Source organism: Drosophila bipectinata, chromosome 2R (assembly GCF_030179905.1).
Source record: "Drosophila bipectinata strain 14024-0381.07 chromosome 2R, DbipHiC1v2, whole genome shotgun sequence".
NCBI lineage: Eukaryota > Metazoa > Arthropoda > Insecta > Diptera > Drosophilidae > Drosophila > Drosophila bipectinata.
Window position 1 is genome coordinate 17,060,315 of NC_091737.1, and position 20,422 is coordinate 17,080,736.

At 42.6% G+C, this 20,422-nt stretch overlaps 3 protein-coding genes, 1 long non-coding RNA gene and 2 other non-coding genes across 13 annotated transcripts; 2 read left to right on the forward strand and 4 right to left on the reverse strand.

Moving 5' to 3' along the window:
- Positions 1 to 1,906: 1,906 nt before the first annotated feature.
- On the reverse strand, positions 1,907 to 5,911 carry LOC138926167 (uncharacterized). 3 transcript variants are annotated; one of them, XR_011442539.1, is made up of 17 exons: positions 5,716 to 5,911; positions 5,464 to 5,514; positions 5,211 to 5,275; positions 4,966 to 5,017; positions 4,724 to 4,781; positions 4,486 to 4,546; positions 4,257 to 4,308; positions 4,037 to 4,090; positions 3,791 to 3,849; positions 3,571 to 3,723; positions 3,343 to 3,394; positions 3,122 to 3,175; positions 2,884 to 2,932; positions 2,642 to 2,681; positions 2,396 to 2,452; positions 2,162 to 2,213; positions 1,907 to 1,982 (listed from the first exon to the last, which is right to left on the reverse strand). It is a non-coding gene; the product is annotated as an uncharacterized lncRNA (long non-coding RNA). The 3 variants fall into 3 exon arrangements; XR_011442538.1 differs by having other exon boundaries at positions 3,571 to 3,631; positions 5,716 to 5,909; XR_011442540.1 differs by lacking the exon at positions 4,966 to 5,017 and having other exon boundaries at positions 3,571 to 3,631.
- Positions 5,091 to 5,171, reverse strand: LOC122321308 (small nucleolar RNA Me28S-Cm3227). The gene has a single exon (XR_006246081.1). It is a non-coding gene; the product is annotated as a small nucleolar RNA Me28S-Cm3227 (small nucleolar RNA).
- Positions 5,341 to 5,422, reverse strand: LOC122321307 (small nucleolar RNA Me28S-Cm3227). Its single transcript, XR_006246080.1, has one exon. It is a non-coding gene; the product is annotated as a small nucleolar RNA Me28S-Cm3227 (small nucleolar RNA).
- Positions 5,912 to 6,135: 224 nt separating the features above from the next.
- Positions 6,136 to 8,067, forward strand: LOC108121356 (rRNA N6-adenosine-methyltransferase ZCCHC4). The gene is made up of 3 exons (XM_017235394.3): positions 6,136 to 6,643; positions 6,701 to 6,889; positions 6,944 to 8,067. The coding sequence occupies exons 1-3, from the start codon at positions 6,252 to 6,254 to the stop codon at positions 7,674 to 7,676; spliced, it is 1,314 nt and encodes a 437-aa protein (XP_017090883.2). The 5' UTR covers positions 6,136 to 6,251; the 3' UTR covers positions 7,677 to 8,067.
- Positions 8,063 to 8,692, reverse strand: Sec61beta (Sec61 translocon subunit beta). The gene is made up of 3 exons (XM_017235395.3): positions 8,536 to 8,692; positions 8,268 to 8,479; positions 8,063 to 8,193 (listed from the first exon to the last, which is right to left on the reverse strand). The coding sequence occupies exons 1-3, from the start codon at positions 8,536 to 8,538 to the stop codon at positions 8,106 to 8,108; spliced, it is 303 nt and encodes a 100-aa protein (XP_017090884.1). The 5' UTR covers positions 8,539 to 8,692; the 3' UTR covers positions 8,063 to 8,105.
- Positions 8,693 to 9,100: 408 nt separating this feature from the next.
- Su(var)2-HP2 lies at positions 9,101 to 20,225 on the forward strand. Of its 6 annotated transcripts, none has more exons than XM_017235430.3 (10): positions 9,101 to 9,616; positions 9,687 to 9,860; positions 9,918 to 10,076; positions 10,147 to 10,470; positions 10,616 to 10,762; positions 10,844 to 11,101; positions 11,239 to 15,900; positions 16,002 to 16,073; positions 16,143 to 19,681; positions 19,742 to 20,225. In XM_017235430.3, exons 1-10 carry the CDS (start codon positions 9,568 to 9,570, stop codon positions 20,099 to 20,101), a joined length of 9,744 nt encoding a protein of 3,247 aa, XP_017090919.2. In that variant the 5' UTR covers positions 9,101 to 9,567; the 3' UTR covers positions 20,102 to 20,225. The 6 variants fall into 6 exon arrangements, with proteins under 6 accessions (XP_017090919.2, XP_070135240.1, XP_070135243.1 ...); XM_070279139.1 differs by having other exon boundaries at positions 9,102 to 9,616; positions 9,681 to 9,860; XM_070279140.1 differs by having other exon boundaries at positions 9,602 to 9,620.
- The last annotated feature ends 197 nt before the right edge of the window (positions 20,226 to 20,422 follow it).

Below are 20,422 nucleotides of genomic sequence, written 5' to 3' on the forward strand. Positions count from 1 at the left end.
ACGATTTCTAGATCGATTCTCCACCATTCTGCATCAAAATCCTGAGACAAAATATTTTTTAGATTTTTTGTCCATTTTTCCTGATGGGACCCCTGAAAATGGGGTTTTTCCCTATAGGGCCCACTGGGATGGCTATATCTTCCCCAATTCTTATCCGATTCTCAAGCGGAGTACCTTAAACGATTTCTGGATTGATTCTCCACCATTCTGCATTAAAAACCTGAAAAAAAATATATTTTAGATATTTTGTCTATTTTTCGTGATGGGACCCCTTGAAAATGGGGTTTTCCCCTATAGGGTCCACAGTGATGGCCATATCTTCCATAATTCTCATCCGATTCTCATGCGGAGTACCTTAAACGACTTCTGGATCGATTTCCTACCGTTCCGCTATAGGGTCCTATATAGGAAAGAAAAAAATCTTTTTCCTATAGGAAATAATCTAAGCGGATAGATTTTTTTTCCATTTTTCCTATTCCATCCATGTGAAGATTCATCGCCAATCTATTTGCAACGAATCATTATTTCAGTTTCCTATTCAGTTGGTTAACCACTATTCATTTCCAATTACCTCACAAATAGGGCATACGATTTTCTACATTTTGTGGAAATAAACGATTCCTTGGCTCATTTCTTTTTTGGTTGTTTGTTCTTCCAGTCCTTTGGCGTTCGTTTGCTGGCTTTCAGCCCAATTTAATAGTTTTTCGATTTGTTGAAAAGCGAATGCCAAAGCACAGAAAATAAATTGTCACAGAAATACTGGCCAAGTTGAGCAGCTTGCCTCTTGGTTGGCTCTTTTGGGTCCACCTCCCTTTGCTCGGTTTCCAGCCCTCCATTTAACCGCAAAAACCAGAAAGGGCCAAGTCAAGCCAAGACAGGCAGAAAGGCAAAGTTTCCTGCAGGACGACAGACTCCTTGGCCTTATCTTTATCAGTTTCGGGAGTGAAAAAGCGCAACGATGTCCTTGTCGTCACATATCGAGTGCAAAAAGTTCGACGACTTGGCAGCGTCCGAAGACACCGAATACTTCCTGACAGTAGACACAAAACCATAAAATGCACCGAGAGAAAGAATACTCAGTAATGATATTATTTATTGCCAGTTGGAGTTATAGCTTCTACTATGAATTGAGTATCCTTTTCGCCTGGTGTATATCCTTAGACTGGAGTTTGCCAGTGAAGTTGTAAATAACTTGAACATGAAGGGGAAATGGAAAATTTTCAATTGAATTCATTGCGTTTTGATTGTGCGCCCCCTACTACTACCCACATCCCCCCAAGATAATTATCAACTTAATAAAAAACCAACTAAATGTCATTTAAAATGCCCCATAAAATCGCATAAAAGCGCATAAAGTGCCCCGCACACACATCATGGTAGTGGTAGTACTGGTTGTAAATATGCTCGTGCTCAACATGCACTCAATGAATGAAATGTGTGCACAATGTTGAAAATAGTTGTGACCCCTCAAAAACCCATCCTACCCGCCTAAAGCGTGGGTGTTTTGCCTCCTTGCCTCAAATGCTTCAGTTGTTGCACTGCAATTGTTGTTGTTCATGCGCCTGGTGTGGCATGTAGTGAGTGGTGCAACAACGTTCGCCTTACATATGTGGACAGCACTTAGAGCATGATAAATGGATGTTTGCCTTAAAAATACTAAAAGAAATGGTGCTACTTTTATGGAATAAAACAAATAGAATAGGCAGAACCAAGTTTAATTCCATTTTAGAGTTATTCTTTGCTTTGGGTTTTTAAATAAGCATTTTACAAACGTTTCCTAAATATCTTAAAAAAGAAACTCATGAAGACATAGATGGAGATGGTCTGAAATAATCAAAACTAGGTGGCGCCACTCCCTAGTCCCCAGCGACCCATGGCTACATTAATAACAAAATTTTTGTAACTTTTCATGATTTTTATTAAAGTCAATTTACAAATATAAATATTTTTAAGATAGATGTTGAAATCCAATAGGAAGTGATCTGCAAATAGAGAAAAGAAGCCATTAGTTAACTTGTATTAAGTAAAAACATTTTTTTAATTTTAAATGACTGTCAGTTGGGGAATTCTTTATAGACAGCATGATTTTCTTAGTTGATTATCACGGAAGAATATTTCATCATTTAAAATTAGAAATAAAGAAAATAAATTTTATAATTACCTTAGCACTTCCGACAAGAAAACAAATGCCAAGCCAAGTGTCTGGGAGTCACCTGCAAAGAAGGAATTACTCATTAGTATTGTTTAATTCCTTTTTTTAATTTCTATTCTTTAAAATAATTTATCAGTTGGGAAATTCGATAAAGCAGCATGGTTTTCTTCTAAGAAGACAACGGACGAATGTTTCCTCATTTAAAAATTATTTTATAGGTATTTTTATTCTTTTAATATTTACCTTGTAAACTTTAAGACTATTAGTATTATTGTCATGTAGTCATCATCCAAAGTGCTTCTAAAACAAAAATAAAATAAGGTATTAGTTTAATGAAAATAACTACAAGTATAAAATATATTTTAAATGATTTTTCAGTTGGGGAAAGAAGACATATTGAACAGCATGGTTTGTCAGTTCGAAAATCCAACAAGGGTGTTTTCATCATTTAAAATAATTTATCCAAAATATTTAAAAAATTATGCTTACCTTTATTTTTAACAGACTTTAATAGGATTTTTTAGGCGATCTAAAAGAAAAAAAGAACAAATACTATATTATTTGAAACCAATAAGGTTAGGCTTTATTTTTTAAGAGCTTTGCTTCAGACAGGGAAATGTGGACAGCACGGTTGTTTTAGGGTTCTACTCAGAAGAGGGAATCCTGAGTGGATTATATCATCATTAAGCTCTTTTTTTAAAATAAAACTAGCTGGCTTATTTCTAGCTTACCTATAATGGAGACTTTTCCCTTTCACAGTGATCATTTGAATATTAGAATCTGAAATTCAAAATAGATTATATAAACACACTAATAAAAAAATATTAAAAGGTTTAAGCTTTTGAGCTGATCAGACAGGGAATGTGGACAGCACGGTTGTTTAGGGTTCTACTCAGAAGAGGGAATCCTGAGTGGATTATATCATCATATACAACGCTTTCTGTCCATATACCTCTATAACATGCTTACCTATTAAAGGCTAGTTTTTCAGGAAATTCTGCTCTCTATAGTTGATGATCATATCTGCAATAGAACAAAGAAAACATTAAATAGTGTTTTTATTAAAATATCAGATATGTATTTATGAATGATCAGCTTCGAAAAGATTGTAACATGTGTAATTCTAATGAACTATACTATGAAGTAACATCATAGAACAATAAGAGGTCGTTTTGAGTTTGAAAACTTACCAAATAAGGTTTCTTTTCGGAAAATGTCCCAAAACAAGAGCCAAAAAAGGAGCTGAAAGAAATAACTCTGGTTAGGATTATCTCGAAGGTATAACAATTCAATATTTTTAGTGTTAAATATCAGAAATATTTCTCCGCATTTTCCACTCAGTAGAACGAAAGTTAATAGATAAAAGGTATTCATCATATCAACACAAATCATATCGAAAAAATTGAACTAGCCCTTACCTATGATTTGAATTAGACCATCATTTACTTGTAATGAGGATTCCAGTCCATAATATTAAGCCTAAAACAGAAGAAATTATATTTTTTGGACAGCATTTTTTTGGAAATGTGGACAGCACGGTTGTTTTAGGGTTCTACTCAGAAGAGGGAATCCTGAGTGGATTATATCATCATTAAGCTCTTTTGGAAAATAAAACTAGCTAGCTTTTTTCTAGCTTACCTATAATATAGATGCCTGGAGACTATTTCCATTCGCAGTGACCATCTGAATATAAGAATCTGAAATTCAAAATAGATTATATTAACACTAATAAAAGAATATTAAAAGGTTTAAGCGTTTGAGCTGATCAGACAGGGAATGTGGACAGCACGGTTGTTTAGGGTTCTACTCAGAAGAGGGAATCCTGAGTGGATTATATCATCATATACAACGCTTTCTGTCCCTTTACCTCTAGAATATGCTTACCTATTAAAAGCTAGTTTTTCAGGAACTTCTGCTCTATATATTTGATCATCATATCTGCAATAGAACAAAGAAAACATTAAATAGTGTTTTTATTAAAATATCAGATATGTATTTATGAATGATCAGCTTCGAAAAGATTGTAACATGTGTAATTCTAATGAACTATATGATGAGTAACATCATAGAACAATAAGAGGTAGTTTTCAGTATAGAAACTTACCAAATAAGGTTTCTTTTCGGAAAATGTCCCAAAACAAGAGCCAAAAAAGGAGCTGAAAGAAATAACTCTGGTTAGGATTATCTCGAAGGTATAACAGTTAATTTTTTTGTAGTGTTAAATATCAGAAATATTTCTCCGCATTTTCCACTCAGTAGAACGAAAGTTAATAGATAAAAGGTATTCATCATATCAACACAAATCATATCGAAAGAATGGAACTAGCCCTTACCTATGATTTGAATAAGACCATCCTTTACTTGTAATGAGGATTCCAGTCCATGATGTTAAGCCTAAAACAGAGGAAATTATATTTTTTAGTAAAAAATTTCATATAAATTAATATTTTAAAATAATAATTTTAGTTCAGTTGCAAAAAATGCAGCCATAATGTTTTTAATCAAAGAAATCTTACGGTAATTACATTCATCATTTTAAATATTTTAATGAAAATTGGTTGGTAATCTTACCTTATAAAGAAGTAGTTTTAATCTTCTAGGATTGGCGTCTTTTTCTTTCAGACATCATCTGAAAACAAGATTAAAAGTGTTACTTAAGAAATCGCTAGGCTTAAACCATGTTTCTGATAGCCAAAATTAAATCAGTTGCAAAAATTGCAGCCATTTGTTTATAATCATAGACATCGTACGGTAATTACTATCATCACAAGAATTTTAAATTTGGCATTTCAGCATTTAAGTAGTGAAAATACCATTATTTTAGTTCGATTTCTTGGCCATAGTGGTTTTCATGTCCAAGCCAATCTATAAATAAGAGAAAATATTTTGTTAGCTAGGCTATTATTAATTATTTAACAAAGCTTGTTGAATGTGTTTTTATTTTTCAGAATCCTTTTGGTTAATTTTAAGTTGTGAATCAACAGCACTTTGTTCAGATTGAACTTATCATCAGTTCATTTCTTAAAATATAGCATTTAATATTTAAAATTGAACATACCTTGAGCACGTGTTTCTCCGAAAAGAGGGTGCATCTTTTGAACTCAAACTGCGGCTGAGACGAACCTGTAATAGAAATTCCTCTATTTAGTGCAAGCCATAAAAATATTCATCAGTAACGTGTCACAAATTAGTTCTCAGAATCCTTTTGGTTAAATTTTAAGTTGAAAATCAACAGCACTTTGTTCAGATTAAACTTATCATCAGAAACAATAGCAACATAACCTAATGGAGGAAGAAGAGGAGGTACCCACCTATGGAGCTCCATACCGGCAATGTCTTCGACCACGTGGTTTCATCTTCAGCTGAAAATAAGAGAAATGGTTAGCTTCATAAAGCGTAAAAAGCATTCAAACGCTTTGTGCTTGAACAGATTCATCAGTTGGCCGTTCTTATTCTTTCTACAAGAAATGAATGCCGATTCTTACGAACCGGCACTCGACTCTTCAGAAAAAGAACATTCATCAAAGAATCCAATATATTTGAAAGAACCTTGAGACATGTACCTTTTTAATCCAGGCATTTTAATTGCATCCTTGGTGATTATCAGCTTTTATTGAGCTTGTGGAACACTCCATCACTGTAAGTCTGCATTAACAAAGTCATTTTTGTTTTATCTTTAAGGAGCACGACCGCTCAGGAGAAAAATTTGTTGAAAAAGAAATATATTCAAGTAGTTGTCGAGAATATAAGTTTCGATAATTTCCCAAAGTGGTATTTTTGATATATATTTATATGGTCATATTTTTTTTCGGTAAAATACCGTATTTATCGATCTATCGATAATATGGGAATTTAAATACTCCCCATGTAAACATTGCGACGAATCGCAAGGTAATTTAAATATGAGTTTTATAAATTAAATAAACATTTTTAACTTTTAGCTTTATTTCATAATAAATTATTATTTACAATTTTTATTTATCTTCATAATTAGCGGGTAATGAAAAAAGTGATTCATTGAACTAGTTCCAAATTTGGAACCTCAGCCCTCGTTGGAGTAACGATGGAAATGTAAACAAATGCGAAGCTAAGAAGTAAAATGGATCACTGCAACGAAAAACTTCTGCTTGGATTGGAGGAGGACGATGCTGAGCCTGCGGAGCAACACCCTCGGTGCCAGCATGGACCCACGGTTTTGTTCTACCGGCAATCACAGCTTCCAAGTCAGGGATACTTCTCCTGTTCCGCACACAGAGATTCAAAGCTGTGCAATTTCCACCTACCTGCAGATCAGTGGACTGGCTATAAATCTAATGATTTACCTCCTAAAAAGGAATATCCAAAGTCCCGCAGTCCACGCGATCCTAACATATTCGAAGATCCCACCAAAAACCTAACCGCTTTATCACAGGATAAGGTTAATGCTCAGTACTTTTTCGATGAAGCTGCTGTGGACTTTTTAGTGGAACAGTGCAAAAATTTGGCCATAACGTAAGATACCATAGCAATCATCTCTACAATTATTTATTGTTAATATTCCTATCTTAGGAAAGTCGTCTGCATGGGGGCACCTCGCTTACATTTTCGCCTCCGGAGTGAATTCTCAAGCTTCCTCCTCGACTTGGATGAAAGATTTGCTGAGCACCTGGAAGCCTCTGAGTTCTGTTTATATAATATGTGCAATAATCACTTCTTCTATAATCGCAAGCCTTTCGAAGAATTCCTGCTGTGTCCCATGTGAGTCATTTTCTCTTAATTTTGTAGCTTTTAATTGAAAAAGTGTCTCTCCAGGTCCGAAAAATTGTTAATAGTAACCGATCCTCCGTTTGGTTGCCGAACTGAACTGATTTCGCATACTCTGCGCTCCCTGAGAAGACTGCACAATAAAATTAATCGGCTGCCATCTACACCTCTGCCCATATTCTGGATATATCCATACTATTCTGCTAACCACATAAAGCAGGAAATGCCAGAGATGGAGATGTGCGAGTACCGAATAAACTACACGAACCACCTGAGGTACACGAACGTGGGAAAGCAGAGTCGGTTTTGCGGCTCACCCGTCCGCCTTTTTAGCAATGTTCCCATGAACTTACTACGGCTACCTCTGGAGGAAGGTTATAAATACTGTGAAAAGTGCGACTGTTATACCGCTCGGGAGAATCTTCACTGCGATCGCTGTCAAAAGTGCCCCTCGGTAAACGGCCAGACGTACAGGCATTGCAATTTCTGCGACACGTGCGTCAAGCCTAACTACGTGCACTGCTCCAACTGCCGAAGATGTACCCAACGGGAGGGTCATGATTGCTCCTTCTACCAAAGCAAACAGCTCTGCTGGCTATGCGGCCAAAGAGGTCACATCGAAACTAGGTGCCCTTATCTCAAACTGCGAAAATCCCAGTCTTCGCAACACGGATGCCTTTTATGTGGCAAAAATAATCACAAAGAACGTACCTGCAGTCTACGACGAAAGTACTTTAAGGAACTGGAGTTTATGGGTAAAACTGTGACTCAGCGAGTGTAGGATTTGTTGATAATAATAAAGTTATTCAAAAACACAAACATTTTTTCAATACAAAATTTATTTGTTCTTAACACTTTTCGTTTGTCTTCATAAAAATTTTGAATTGCAATTGAAACCACGATAAATTGTGGAATGAATGCTCCGCCCGTCTCTCATACACGAAGCTAGCGCACAGGAAGGTTACGACGAAATTTGGAAAATATGCATTACGTTTAGTTTAGGCTTTAACGTCGACGGGATGTGGTTTTAACTTAAGCTTAAGGTATAATTAATTTCATGTGGAAAACACTTCAATTCCAATCCTCAACTAAACAGGCGGAATGCAGAAAGTTATGTTCTGTTGTTATCGTCGTGAAAGAAATGATGACGTCGACACACTGCTCACGTTCGTTGAGGTGAAAGTATTTTATTGGCTATGAATGAATTGGCTTAGGAGCGGTTGTATTTGCCCCAGATGTGCAGCATGAAAACGGAAGCGATGAACAGCAGCGACATGACCAGGACGGGCACGGGACCGCTAAAACGATAAAGGAAATGGAAGGGGCTGGTCACAAACTAGCCGAACATTACCACATTGCATGAATATCTTACACTTTGATGCCGGGGGAATCGTCGGTGTAGAATCGCCACATGCCACCGGTGCCGGCTCCTCCGGGCGCACGGCTCCTGGCTGCCGTAGTGCTGCTGGTGGTCTTGCGCTGTTTCAGGGTGCTGCCACCGCCAGCTCCGGAGCTACGTGGCGCTGACAGTTTGCTGGGCGAGCGAGATCCGCTGCCCACGGATGTTGAACTTGCAGGAGCGGGCTATTCAGGGCATGTTTATTAGTACCTTTCACTAAATTCTATTCACTTTAACTCACCATTTTAATTTACAATTCTTGAACCAACAAACGAGACGAAGTGCTGTACAAAAGTGAATTAGGGGGGTACCTGTTCTCGTATTCGTGTCACTCTTGTCGTATTTTTTCGACTCTCATTCCACGTCATTTTTCGATAGCTGTCAAAAAGTGGCAGATTGAACTATCGATATTTTTTTGACATCAGCCCGTAGAGTTGCCAGCTTAAAATACTACTTTTGTTTTGAAACGAACAACTTGAATGCCGCGGAAAAAAAAATATTTATTTAACGCTTAATATAGATGGTCAGCGATTATCCAGATTTATGAATCTTAGTTAATAAATGATAAATGGGGAATGACGGGGAGCAAGTTCCACCTAACTAAAATGTATTTTAAAATCTTAAGAAAATAAGAAAAAAAGTTTAAAAGCTTAATAAATTTTACAAAATATTCTCATATGTTGCATATATTCCAAATAGCAATGTACATTTTTACTTCCAGTTTTGAAACCCAAAAAATAAAGAAAATTGAAAATATTTCGACAGGCAGCTATGCTTTTGATGCCAGTGTTGGAAAATCCGGCAACAGCGTCTAGCGTCTTCCCATGCAACCCTGATCGGAGGGTATTGTTAGAACTGAAAGAAGCGCCATTCGCAAAAAAAAATGAAATAGATTCCAGTGCAAAAGAAGAATTTCCCAATAGTATTAATTATTCTATAAATACCAATATCGTTGTGCATCAAGGCTGATACTTTTTCACAGTAAACGCGATTTGCAATCCAAAGCGCGGGCCCAAACAACGCCTAGGTATTTTTGCGCATCCCCACTACGTTCACGCTACTGCGGCGGCAGCATTTTTGCTACAAAATTAGAATCTTTCTGTGAAAAAGAAAAGTTAAGTGGCTTGCTTGAACAGTGCAAATGGATAACGTTGTGGTATTTAGTGCCCAGAACTGATTTTTATTGTTCGCGAGGCTTCCCTTTCTAAAACCGAAGCACTTGCCGGGGTCCTTTTTCTGCAGAGATTAAAAACGACGCACAAAAAAACTGAAAATGGAGGATATCGAATATTTGGACGAGTACAAAGATTTAGTGCTGCCAGGTGCGTTTTTTCGCGATATTGTTCAATAGTTCCGTTAACACGTAAGGTAATGTGCAATTTGCAGTTGCAGGAATGAAAATTGGCGATGTGCGTGCATCATCAGCAGCTGCGCCGGCATCGTCTTCCGGTGCCCCCCGACGGCGTCGAATATCATCTGACTCGAGCAACTCCTCGTCGATTGATGCCGACATATTCCAGAAGCTGTTCCACGGCAAGATCATCGACGATGAACTTTTCAATGAAAGTGAGTTTAGTTTTTCTCCAATATATAGAGTATTACAACAATTGCGAAATTACGCAGGTGAAGTAAAGCCGAAAGGTAGGCATCCCTTAACCTCCTCCTCCAGTGACGACTCAAATGATGCCTTGGACGCGCTGTTCAATACACGCAGAGGAGTAAAAGCGAAGCCTCACAAGCGCCGTGAGCGCTACGAGTCCTTCGATTCAGGGGATGATTTGGGTAGGTGAAATAAAGACACCATTTCAATTGGCTTATTGGCAGCCTCAAACAATACTTGTATTTTTCCCAGGCGAAACCTTGATGCGAAACTCACATCGGCCGACTGTACTCTCCAAGCCCAGTACTTCACAGGCAGGTGCCGGTTTCGGGAGCCACCAGCTAAGTAAAGCCACTGGAGCCGCATCCACTAGCAAATCTCACTCCGGAGGGGCTTCCTCCAGCAAATCGGCTGCTGGCACCTCCAAATTTGGCGCAAAGGGCTCTAGCTCTGTTGGAAAGCAGTCAGATCCTGTGAACGGCAACGGCAGTGGCCAGCACAAGTCTGTCACCATAATAAAGGCCACAAAGACAGATTTGCGGCCGCCAAAGCACGAACCCAAAACAGATCCACTGAGTATGAACTATTGAGATATAAAGAAAGTTGGTCAAAGTTTGTAGAGAACCGATTATGATTGTCAAATTGTACAATTTATGGAAACTTTAACCAACTTTTAGCCTAGATTTTTGAATTTCAAAGACTAATATTATTTTTTGCACAGATTTGAGGGAATTCTACGAGGAATCGGACAGCGACTCGTCGTACGAATACGAATCAGACTTCTATGGAGATGGTGACTCTGAGGATGAAGACGCCGAGCCCGTGATTGACATTTCAACGGACACGAGCAGGACCACCTCAGTAGCGGGTAAGTCAGCGTTATTAACTAGTTGATACTGCCAACCCTCTGATAATATTCATAAAATGTAAACACACATAAACCGTGTAGACACCGTGACACCTGTTGTTTCCGACGACGAGGGCCTGGAGCAGCTGAGTGGGCCGAGTGAGCTGAATAAGCTGAAAGAGCGGGAGCCGATGTTGAGTTGCGCCAATGAGCGCTTGCTATCGTATTTGAATAATCTCAGTTGCGCCGAGGCGCCACCGATCTATAAGAAACAGAATAGTGCTAGGAAACCACGTTCCAATGAAAAGAAACCTTCCTCATCCACCGAACAGGTTAAGCATGCCATAGAGCAACCAGCGGGTAAGTTTGAATCAATCTCCCTTTGGGGCGTCCATTCAATGGAACATGGCGCTCGACCATGAGCGCCCCCGTGATGTCCCCAAAATTATGTCTCCACACCCTTGCATTTGTAACTTTTTCTGCTTTTTGTTTCGCAGCCAGTGGCAAAGAGGAGAAGGAGCCTGAGCCGTCGACCAGCGCTCCCAACAGCTCCTCCGCCAACCGCAAGCTATATGACATTGATGAAAGCCTCACACTCGAGACGCTGGAGCGGATGAGCCTTGACCTGGCAGAGCAGATAATGGAGATCGATGTTGAGCGTTCCTATGAATTTGAAAAGCGCTCCGGCTCCAAGCCGCGCAGTTCATCCAAATCGAAGCAATCGGCAGACCCATCGAGTAATCTCAGTCAGAGTCATGTGCGCAAGCTCACCTACTCCAGCGAACAGCTGGATAACTGCGAGTCAGAGAGGCAACAACTGCGTCGGGCTAAAAGTGAATCAACATTCTCCAAGCAAAAGCGCGGCAAGGGACAAAAGCGCAGCAAAAATCGAGCTGCTACCACGGAGGAAAAGGTGGGGACACCGCAAACAGGGGAAACTACGGTAGTGAAGAGGAAACGAGGGAGACCCCGTAAACATTTCCCAAAAGAACCTGAAGTTTCTGTGTCAGCTTCTGAGAATAAAAAAGATTTGGAGGAGGCCGAGGAGCCAAGCACTATTATAGATACTAAGGAAACGGAGGGGCCAAAGGACACAGCGGAAGAGTCGAAAGAGGAGGTGGAGCCAAAGCCTGAAAAAGTAGAGGAAGAGTTAGATAACGCCAAAGAGTTAACGGAATTTACAACCTCGTCCCAGAAGGATATTAACATGACAGTAGCTGAGGATCTCAAAAGTGCTCTGAATGAAGATTTGGTGGAGCCTGATATAGAATCGGCGGAGAGCACTGAAAACGGGCCGCATCCGGCACGGAACACACCAACTGAATCGCTAGATGAGGTGAACTCCAATGATAGCGAGTTGAACCAAACTGTAACTGATGCCCCTGAAATAAAGGATAAAGAAATCTTGTCAAAGAATGATGAGCCAGCTGTAGAAATGGAAGCTCAGGAGGACCCACCCAAAGAAGATGATGTTGGGGAACCATCGAGTATTGAAGATTCTTCTAAAAATTGTAATGATGTAGAAATGTCGGTTGTTTTGGGTGATGCCATGGACGTTTCTGCCAATCTTGAAGTCGCGGAGGAAACCCAAAACATGCAGGAGGTTAGCGACTCTCAGCTTGCTGAAGACATCAAACTGGCGGAAGAGATCCTCGCCGCCGAAGTCGGAAAGGGAGTTGAAGTAACCGAAGCCACTGGTACCTCGGTTCAAGGGCAAGAAGATCCGGTAACTGAGATAGTCAAGGAGTTAGAGCTGGAGACTATTTCGGAAGTGGTAGAGAAGTCTGAAGAACAAACTGCACTGGCAGAGCAGACCCCACTCAACGAGGAATCTCCATACGAAGTAAATCCCCCAGTTTCCGAAGAGGAACCTCTTACCGAGGAGAGCCCTCTAGTTGGCGAAGCGCCCTTGGCACCAGGAGAACTCATTCCAAAGTTAGATACTCAAACGCCATTATCCCCAGCTGTCACACCAAAGAAATCGGAAGAAACGGCTTCGGGAGAGAGCTCTGTGGCTCGTCGCACTCTGCGGTCGGATAGGCCTCGATCTAGTCCTCTGCAAGATTCTACTCCCGTTAAGGAACACGAAAGCCGTTCCAAGCGACCGATTAGGAGCGACATATCATCTATTTTGGAAGAGCCATCGAGGAGGAACAGCCCAAGACTCGGAAGGTCGCCAGCGGAGAGCCAAGATCGGTCGCCGGCGGAGAGAAAGGCGACTCCGTCCAAGATGGCTGGGGAGAAATCTGCCAAGAAAACTAAGAGAGGTGTAGACAGCACACCGGCTTCGAAAAATAAGACTGACCAAATAAATGCGAAGAAGGAGGACGAAAATACTTTAGAGGATGAAAAGCCCAACCCAAGTGAGACTGAAACTGAGAAACCTGAAAAGGGTAAAAGTTTGAAGCCGAGAAAGTCTTGTAGCTCTCAGAGACCGCTGTCGAGTAAGTCGCCAAAGCCTGATGGAGAAAATGTACCTTCTTCAGACACCGAAAAGGTGATGGAAGACAGTAAGGCTGAAGAAACCCAAAGTTCTGAATCAGAGAAACCTGAAAAGGGTAAAGCTTTGAAGTCGCGAACTTCCTACAGCTCTCAAGGACCACTTTCGAGCAAAACTCCAAATCCTGATGGAGAAAATGTACCTTTAGACACCGAAAAGGTTATGGATGGTGAGGAAGTAAGTAACGCTGAAGATGCTCTCGGAAACGATACCCAAAGTTCTGTATCGAAGAAGCCAGAAAAGAGTAAAAGTTTAAAGCCGAGAAAGTCTCGTAGTTCTCAGAGACCACTGTCGAGTAAGTCGCCAAAGCCGGAAGGAGAAAATATACCCTCAGGCACTGAAAAGGTTACAGATGATGAGAAAGTATATAAATCTGAAGAGTCTATTGATAAAGATATCCAAAGTTCTAACAAAACAGTGGAAGAAACACCGGAAAGTTTGGAAGAGAAACCAGTTAAGAGGAGCAAATCTCGAAAAGGGCGAAAGAAAGAAACTAAAGTGCTTTCCGATCAGCAGACAGTTGGGGATGCATCTGAGAACCCCGAAGGAAAAGAAGCCACAAGACTTACACCCAGTATCCCAGATGATAACACCCCTAAAGAAAATAATTTAGAAACTAAAAATATAGAGGAAATCCCAGAAAGTAAAATGGAAGCGCCTGCAAAGAAACCTGGCAGGAAGACTCCCAGCTCAAAATTGACATCGGAGAGATCGAAGAATCTGTCGAGATCCAGTAACCGGGATTCGGATGTGCCGTCTGATAAGGAGGAGAAGGTAACAGGCAGATTGAGTCGCAGAGACAAGGCATTGTTGGAGAATTCCGAAACTCCGAAGCCATCTCCTTCGTCCAGAAAGAAAAAGAAGCCGAAAGAAGAGGCAGTCGATGAGTCCAAGGAAAAATCTAAGGAAAGGCAGAAAGGAAATCATAAAGAAAAATCTGACAGTGACAAGAAAACAAAAGTAAGCCTTGATAAAACAGAACCTCAGCCCGAAAAACTTATGTCAAACGAGACAAAAATGGAAGAGATCCAGGATTGTAAGGTTAAAAGCGAAGATGAGGTTCCGTCCAGTGCCAAGGAATCAATTGAAGGTGAAGCTTCTGATGTGCAGCCAGAGAATACCTTGCATGATAAAGTCAATTTGGCCACCGATGCAACGGAGGTTTCAACATCCAATGAAGAACCGGAATCGGCTAAGGCAGCACTGGATTCAAAGGAAACTAGCTCCCAAAAAGTATCGAACAAACCGAAGAAAACTGCTTCTCGTGTGTTTGGAAAAATTCGAAAACGCCGCCAAGCTGTAACCGCCAGCCCTAAAGATCGGGACAACAACGACCCAGTTCCAATATCAACTCCTATTGAGTCTGATATTCCTCCGACCGAGACGGAACCAAAATCATTGTTTTCCGACCGGAAAATACCAACAAAAACATATTTAAAGCAGGATAGGAAGAAGACTCATAGTCCTTCAAGTACACCTTCCCCGAGAAAACCAGCCAAAGATGGAGATCCGAAGGATACTGATTCTACCCAAGTCACTTTTGAGACTCCAGCAGAAGTTTCAGAAATTAGTCCGAAAACGGGCCAAACTACTCCCCAAAAGTCTGAGAAACCTCGGACTTCATCCAAAACAAAACCAGCGAGTATCGCAAAGTCCATCCAGGATACACCGTCCTGCCGCAAGCTGCGCATTCTAATAAAGAGAACTCCCACTACCAAATACCAAAAAGCTCGTAAATCCCCTATCATAAGAAAAACTCCAACCAAATCCAAGCGATTCAAGAAAGTTCTACAAAAAATCGAAGAGGTGCCTGTTCCAATACCAGAGGAGCAAACGGAGCCTCCGGTTCCTGTTCCAAAGCCAGAAGAGCAAACATTACCTCCGGTTCCTGTTCCACAACCAGAAGAACAGACTGAAAATTCACCTGAAAGTGGACCTGAAGGTACTGATACACCGCCAAAGGCTTCAGAAAATGAAGAACCTCCACTTATACAGCCATCAGAGACTACTGAATCGGAAACAAATTCTTCAGAGAGTCAGTCTGGTACCAATGATGAGATTCAGGAGGAACCAAAGACCACACTGGCTACGGAAGAGGAAACCATCCCAAAGTCAGACCAAGAAACATCACCCACTGATGCTTCTTCCCCGCGTACCGTCAGCGATGTTGTGGAAGAGAAACCAAGTAGTGCTGATCCTGGTCCAGAGCTGAAGGAGACTCAGGATGAAGAATCGGAACCAGTCAAGCCAGAAGAAGCTTTAACAGAAGCTTCAGAAAACTCAGCTCCTGAAGAGATATCCCCCTTAGAAAGCGATGCTCCCACCTCTCCTATAACTCAATCGATAACAGAAACGGAGACCCTTACAGAAGAAGCTTTGGAAGACGCTCCAATTACAAGTACTACTGACTCAACAGAAATCACTCATGCCCCAGCAGACCTGCCTGATGAATCAGCAGTTGTTACTCCTGACCCAGAATCTATGGAAACCAGAGATGATACTCTTGACCAAGACTCAATGGAAGGTACTGAGGAAACTCCCATCCCAGAATCAGCAGAAACAACAGGTGTCACTGTCGAATCTGAATCGGAAGCCAGCACCTCAAGCACTGTGAAACGCAGCTTGCGCAAGCGGGAAGCGGATCCGTCCCTACCAGATGGTTAATAGCTTGCCCAATCTTTATATTTATTTCCGCATTCATTTCAGGCAAAATTTCTAACATCATTTTTTCTATCTTTCTAATTTTATTTTGTTGTTTAGAAGCTGCCAAAAGAAAGCAACAACAACTGAGAGAGAAATCCTTTGGTCAAAAGAAAGAAGCTATTAAAACAGGCAAGTGTTGCTCAGGTTTTTTTTAAAAATAATGTTTTATCATGGCCATCATGGCTTTTGTCTCATCAGATCGTCGTCGGAACCAGGTGGACACTGAAGATCGACCAGCCGTCAAACGCAACCGAGTTGATGCCGAGGAAAAGGAAAAGTTCATCTCTTATATAGGCCAAGATACCATTCTGTCATCTGTGAAGAAAACCAAGAGCGAGCCGGTCAAGACTCCGCTTTCAGCGCGAAAAACTCCAGGCGCAGCTGGCAAGAAGTCGCTAGACAAACCGCATGTTAGTGCCAACCCTGCGGGCAAGAAGCCTCTAGTGCAGACTCTATTAAGCTCCTCCCTGAATCTGCGGAAACCAACACCGGCAGACACACCTCCTTCCGGCCGGAAGTCCTTAGGCAAGGTGGAAAGCCCAGCGAGTGAGTCTGAGGAGATGACGAATCTTGGCAGCTCCGTTGTGGTCACGAAGAAGTCCTTGCCGTCAAGCAAAAAATACGAGACATCCAAGGATGATGTAGCATCTCCGGGAGTCCGAAAAGTTAACATATCTGTGTCTGTGGTAAAGTCGAAGGAAACACCAGCGGAATCTCCGTCCCCTTCGTTAGTTGTTACTCAAACATCACCAGTGGTGGAGGCTCCAAAGACGACCAGGAAATCAGAAGTGAAAACTAAAGATACACTAATATCTGCTCCTGGCAAATCGAAAGCATCACAAATAGATCCATTGAAGGCGAAGCCATCGCGAAAAGGGGACCAGGAGCTATCGAAAAAGTCGGATCCTTTGGCCTTGACTACGCCTAAGGTACCCCATCAAGCAGGCGTTGCGAAGAAAGTCGAAGCTAGGAAAACGTTTGGAGGAGCTGAAGCGTTAGCTAGAAAGTCACTTTCGGCAGGGGAGATTTCTAGGAAATCGGAGGCAAGGAAATCCGAGGGAGGAACGTTGACCTCGAGGAAGGCCATTTCCCAGTCTGAACTTTCTAAGAAGGCGGAAGCTCGGAAATCTGGAGGAGCCACCCCCAAGGAGCTGCTGGAGACTCCGCAAAAAGTTGAAGCCAAAAAGCCGGAAGAACTGCCCACTGAAGCGTCAACAGAGACTTTGAAAAATATGGAACCTGAGGAAGTCGTAAAAACAGCCACCAAAGTTACCAAGAAGACTCTGGCTGAGCGGAAGTCTGAGCTAGTGGGATCGAAACAAGGACCTGATACAATTGCTGCATCAACATCCAGAGATTCCTCGCGAGAGGACTCAGTTCGGGCAACCCGTTCGGAAAAGAACGCAACTTCAGCGCGACCACGCGCCTTGCCAGCGATTAGACAACCGGGTCACGTGACACGAGCCACCAGCACCAATAGATCCCTTGCTGCCACACCGAGCTCTGAGATCGAGGGGCCGATGATTAGAGGTCGAAGGCGTGGCAGAGGAGGGCGAGGACGCCGCATGCCAGCCCAGAAACGGAAAGCTGACGAACCCGAGGAAGCCTCTGAGCCCAAACGATCCAAGGAAACGCTCCCGCAAGAGGTTCAACAAGAGGCCACTAAAGACGTGGCATTCCCAGTTAAAATCACAGCTGCCAACCTTTCCAAGTCAACGGAAAGGTCCATTGAAACGCAGCCAGCTAAGCCTGAGCCTAAGAAGGCGAAAAAGTTATGCGTGAAAATCAATCGGCGAGCTGTTAATAAGTGGTTGGAGCAGCATGAGAAGCCTCTGCAACAATCACTGAAAAAAGGAGCTACGTCCATGGCGGTTGAACCTCCCAAAGATGCCACTGTAACCTCGGAAGTTAATCCGAAAGCCAAATCCAATGTTGTGCAGCCCAAGGATGCTTTGAATGCGGATTCGAAATCCCAGCCATCTGATTCTACGATTTCATCAGATCCATTACAAAATGAGAAAGCCAAGGAACAGCTACCTGCAGCCACGGTTCCTCCAGTACCTTCTCATGTAGCTAAGGAACCAGACTCTCAGCTTACAACATCGTTAGCTCCGGTTCCAGCGCCTGTCCCTGCTCCCCAACCAACCGCATCGGCGCCAAAAGCGGCCTCACAGCCAGTGCCCGAGAAAAGTATTCCCAAAGATACCGCCCAACGAAAGGCACCGGTGCCCACCAAGACAATGCCGCTGCCAGTGCCGATAATGGAGGTAAAGGATGAGCCGGAGGATATACCGGCTGAGCCCATAGATCAAGATGTGGCACCTATGCCCGAGCCCGTAGCTGCCCCACCCGCAATTCCTACAGTGCCGGTCCCACCAACAATCAATGGCCGCCCGGTTATTAGCATGGGCTATCCTTCGGCTGCTCCAAGGGCCCCTTCATCCATTCCGTCGGCCAGTGCTGCGTCGTCAGCTAATCCGAACGCCATTGGGCAAACGAAGATGTTTTCGTTTTTGTATCCCAATCGCTATCAGCCATCTTACGGAAAGGTTGGACTGGACTTCTGCTGCCCCAATCTAGATGGACCGATGCGCGCCATTGATCCCACTCGCCTGCACGCCAAGGCCGAGGTACCGGTGCTGGAGGTGCCCCAGTTTCTGGTCATCACAACCAAGTTTATATCGAAGGCTGACAAAAATATTCCACACAAGGTGCGCGCAAAGCTGGAGATGTTGGGAAAGGACAAGGAGCTGGACACCAGTGTCGGCATGGACTCTTCCATCCTGACTGACACGGACACTACACAGCCCGTGATTTCACCTCCTGAAGCTACTCTAGTGACTGTAGCGCCTCCCCCAATTCCACCTCATGGCTTACAAATAAATCCTCCGATGCCTGTTGGTTCTATTACATCCATCCATATCCCACCTTCTGAACCGGCTCCTTATCTGGCGTCCGCACAGGACACTGCACTCCCGGATTCACTGGACTTGTTGACGAAGCAGTTGCCCAAAGGAACTACATTGGTGAAGAAGATTGTGCCCCCAGGCACTACGATCCCATCGGCGTCGACTTCGTTGGCAGCAGCTTTGTCGGCGACTAGTACCCCAGCCCCCTCCGCCCAATCCCCACCGGCGCTCATCCAACTTCCACCGATTTTCCCGACGGACAAGCACCGCGTGGAGCTGCAGACCCGGGTGCAGATGTTCGACATGGTGTTGCAGACACTTAGTCGTCGGGTGGCTAACCTCACACTGGCTGAACGGCAACGCACCATCGAGGAGATTGTCAAGACCAGCACCCTGATGCCCATCGACGTGGATGTTGGCACTAAGCTGCTGGAGAACTACGTCCACTACTTGAACATCGCAACCAACACCCAGACACAGCTGCCCACGGTACGGACGTCAGAAGTGGTGCCAATGCCAAAAGCACCGGATGTGGTAGAACCGGTGCCGGTTCCCCCCCTTCTCAGGATGGGTGGCAAAACGACCTCGGCACCAGCGCCATCGCCGTCTCCTAGTAAGAGGAAGCCGAGTCAAAAAGAGGCGACTACAACTAACGTCCCGTTGTACGATTCGGATAAAAATATAATTGGATTCCGGAAAGTCACCAATTTTGACTCTGCTTCTACTAGTTCTCCGGCAGGAACATGCAGAAAAGGAGCAGCAAGCAGTGGATCGAAGGCAACCCCGAAAACGGTGGCTCGAAAAAGTTCTGGAGGGACAGTAAGCCAGGTAAATGACCTCGACCTATTTGCTAACCTTAAATATTAAATACGAATATAAAATCCTTAGGCGTCCAACGCTAAGACGACAACGGCAGCGACGGGGTCTGCGACTAGAACGACAAACCCCGGAACCAAGAAAAAATCGCTAACTGGTGGCACGATAATTGCGATAAATCACCCAGAACCCCCGGCAAAGATGGCAAAAACAACACCCGGAAGGACTGTGGCCCAGTCTAAGAAACCTGCGGGATCACCCAAACCAGGCACAGCTGGTGGGCGCACCACGAATCCAAAACCGAATGTGTTGATCATCAACCAGCTGGCGCAGCCGGAAGAGTGCATCCTGCCAGATTCAAACAACACTGCGGAGCCCATGGAGACGGAGATTAAGGGCGAGGTGGAAGACCCCGCGGAGGTGGTGCTCTAGCGGCGGAGAATCAGTAAACCGAGAAAAAAAGTATTTTAAGTTACTTTAACACAGTTAATTAAGCAGAGTTAATTATTTCGTTAAACGCAAGAAAGAATTACATATGTAATGCTATTATGAAAAATTTGTTGAACCCTTTAATTCATCCTGTCATTTTTTTTAAATAAAGAGGATAAATATTGTAATTTAAAACGGAAAACAATAAATTGTGTTGGTTAGAATTCGGGCCATTCATGAAATGGTGATTTTAGTGTAAATCGAATCAATAAATTTAAAAAAAATGTTTCGTATTATACTGTAATACCGTAGAATAAAAAATAA

Coding starts and splice junctions, on each gene's coding strand:
- LOC108121356 (XM_017235394.3), top strand. CDS start 6,252: ATGGATCACTGCAACGAAAAACTTCTGCTTGGATTGGAGGAGGACGAT. Junction 6,644..6,700: donor TGCAAAAATTTGGCCATAAC/GTAAGATACCAT, acceptor TTCCTATCTTAG/GAAAGTCGTCTGCATGGGGG. Junction 6,890..6,943: donor GAATTCCTGCTGTGTCCCAT/GTGAGTCATTTT, acceptor GTGTCTCTCCAG/GTCCGAAAAATTGTTAATAG.
- Sec61beta (XM_017235395.3), bottom strand. Junction 8,194..8,267: donor GATTCCCCCGGCATCAAAGT/GTAAGATATTCA, acceptor TTATCGTTTTAG/CGGTCCCGTGCCCGTCCTGG.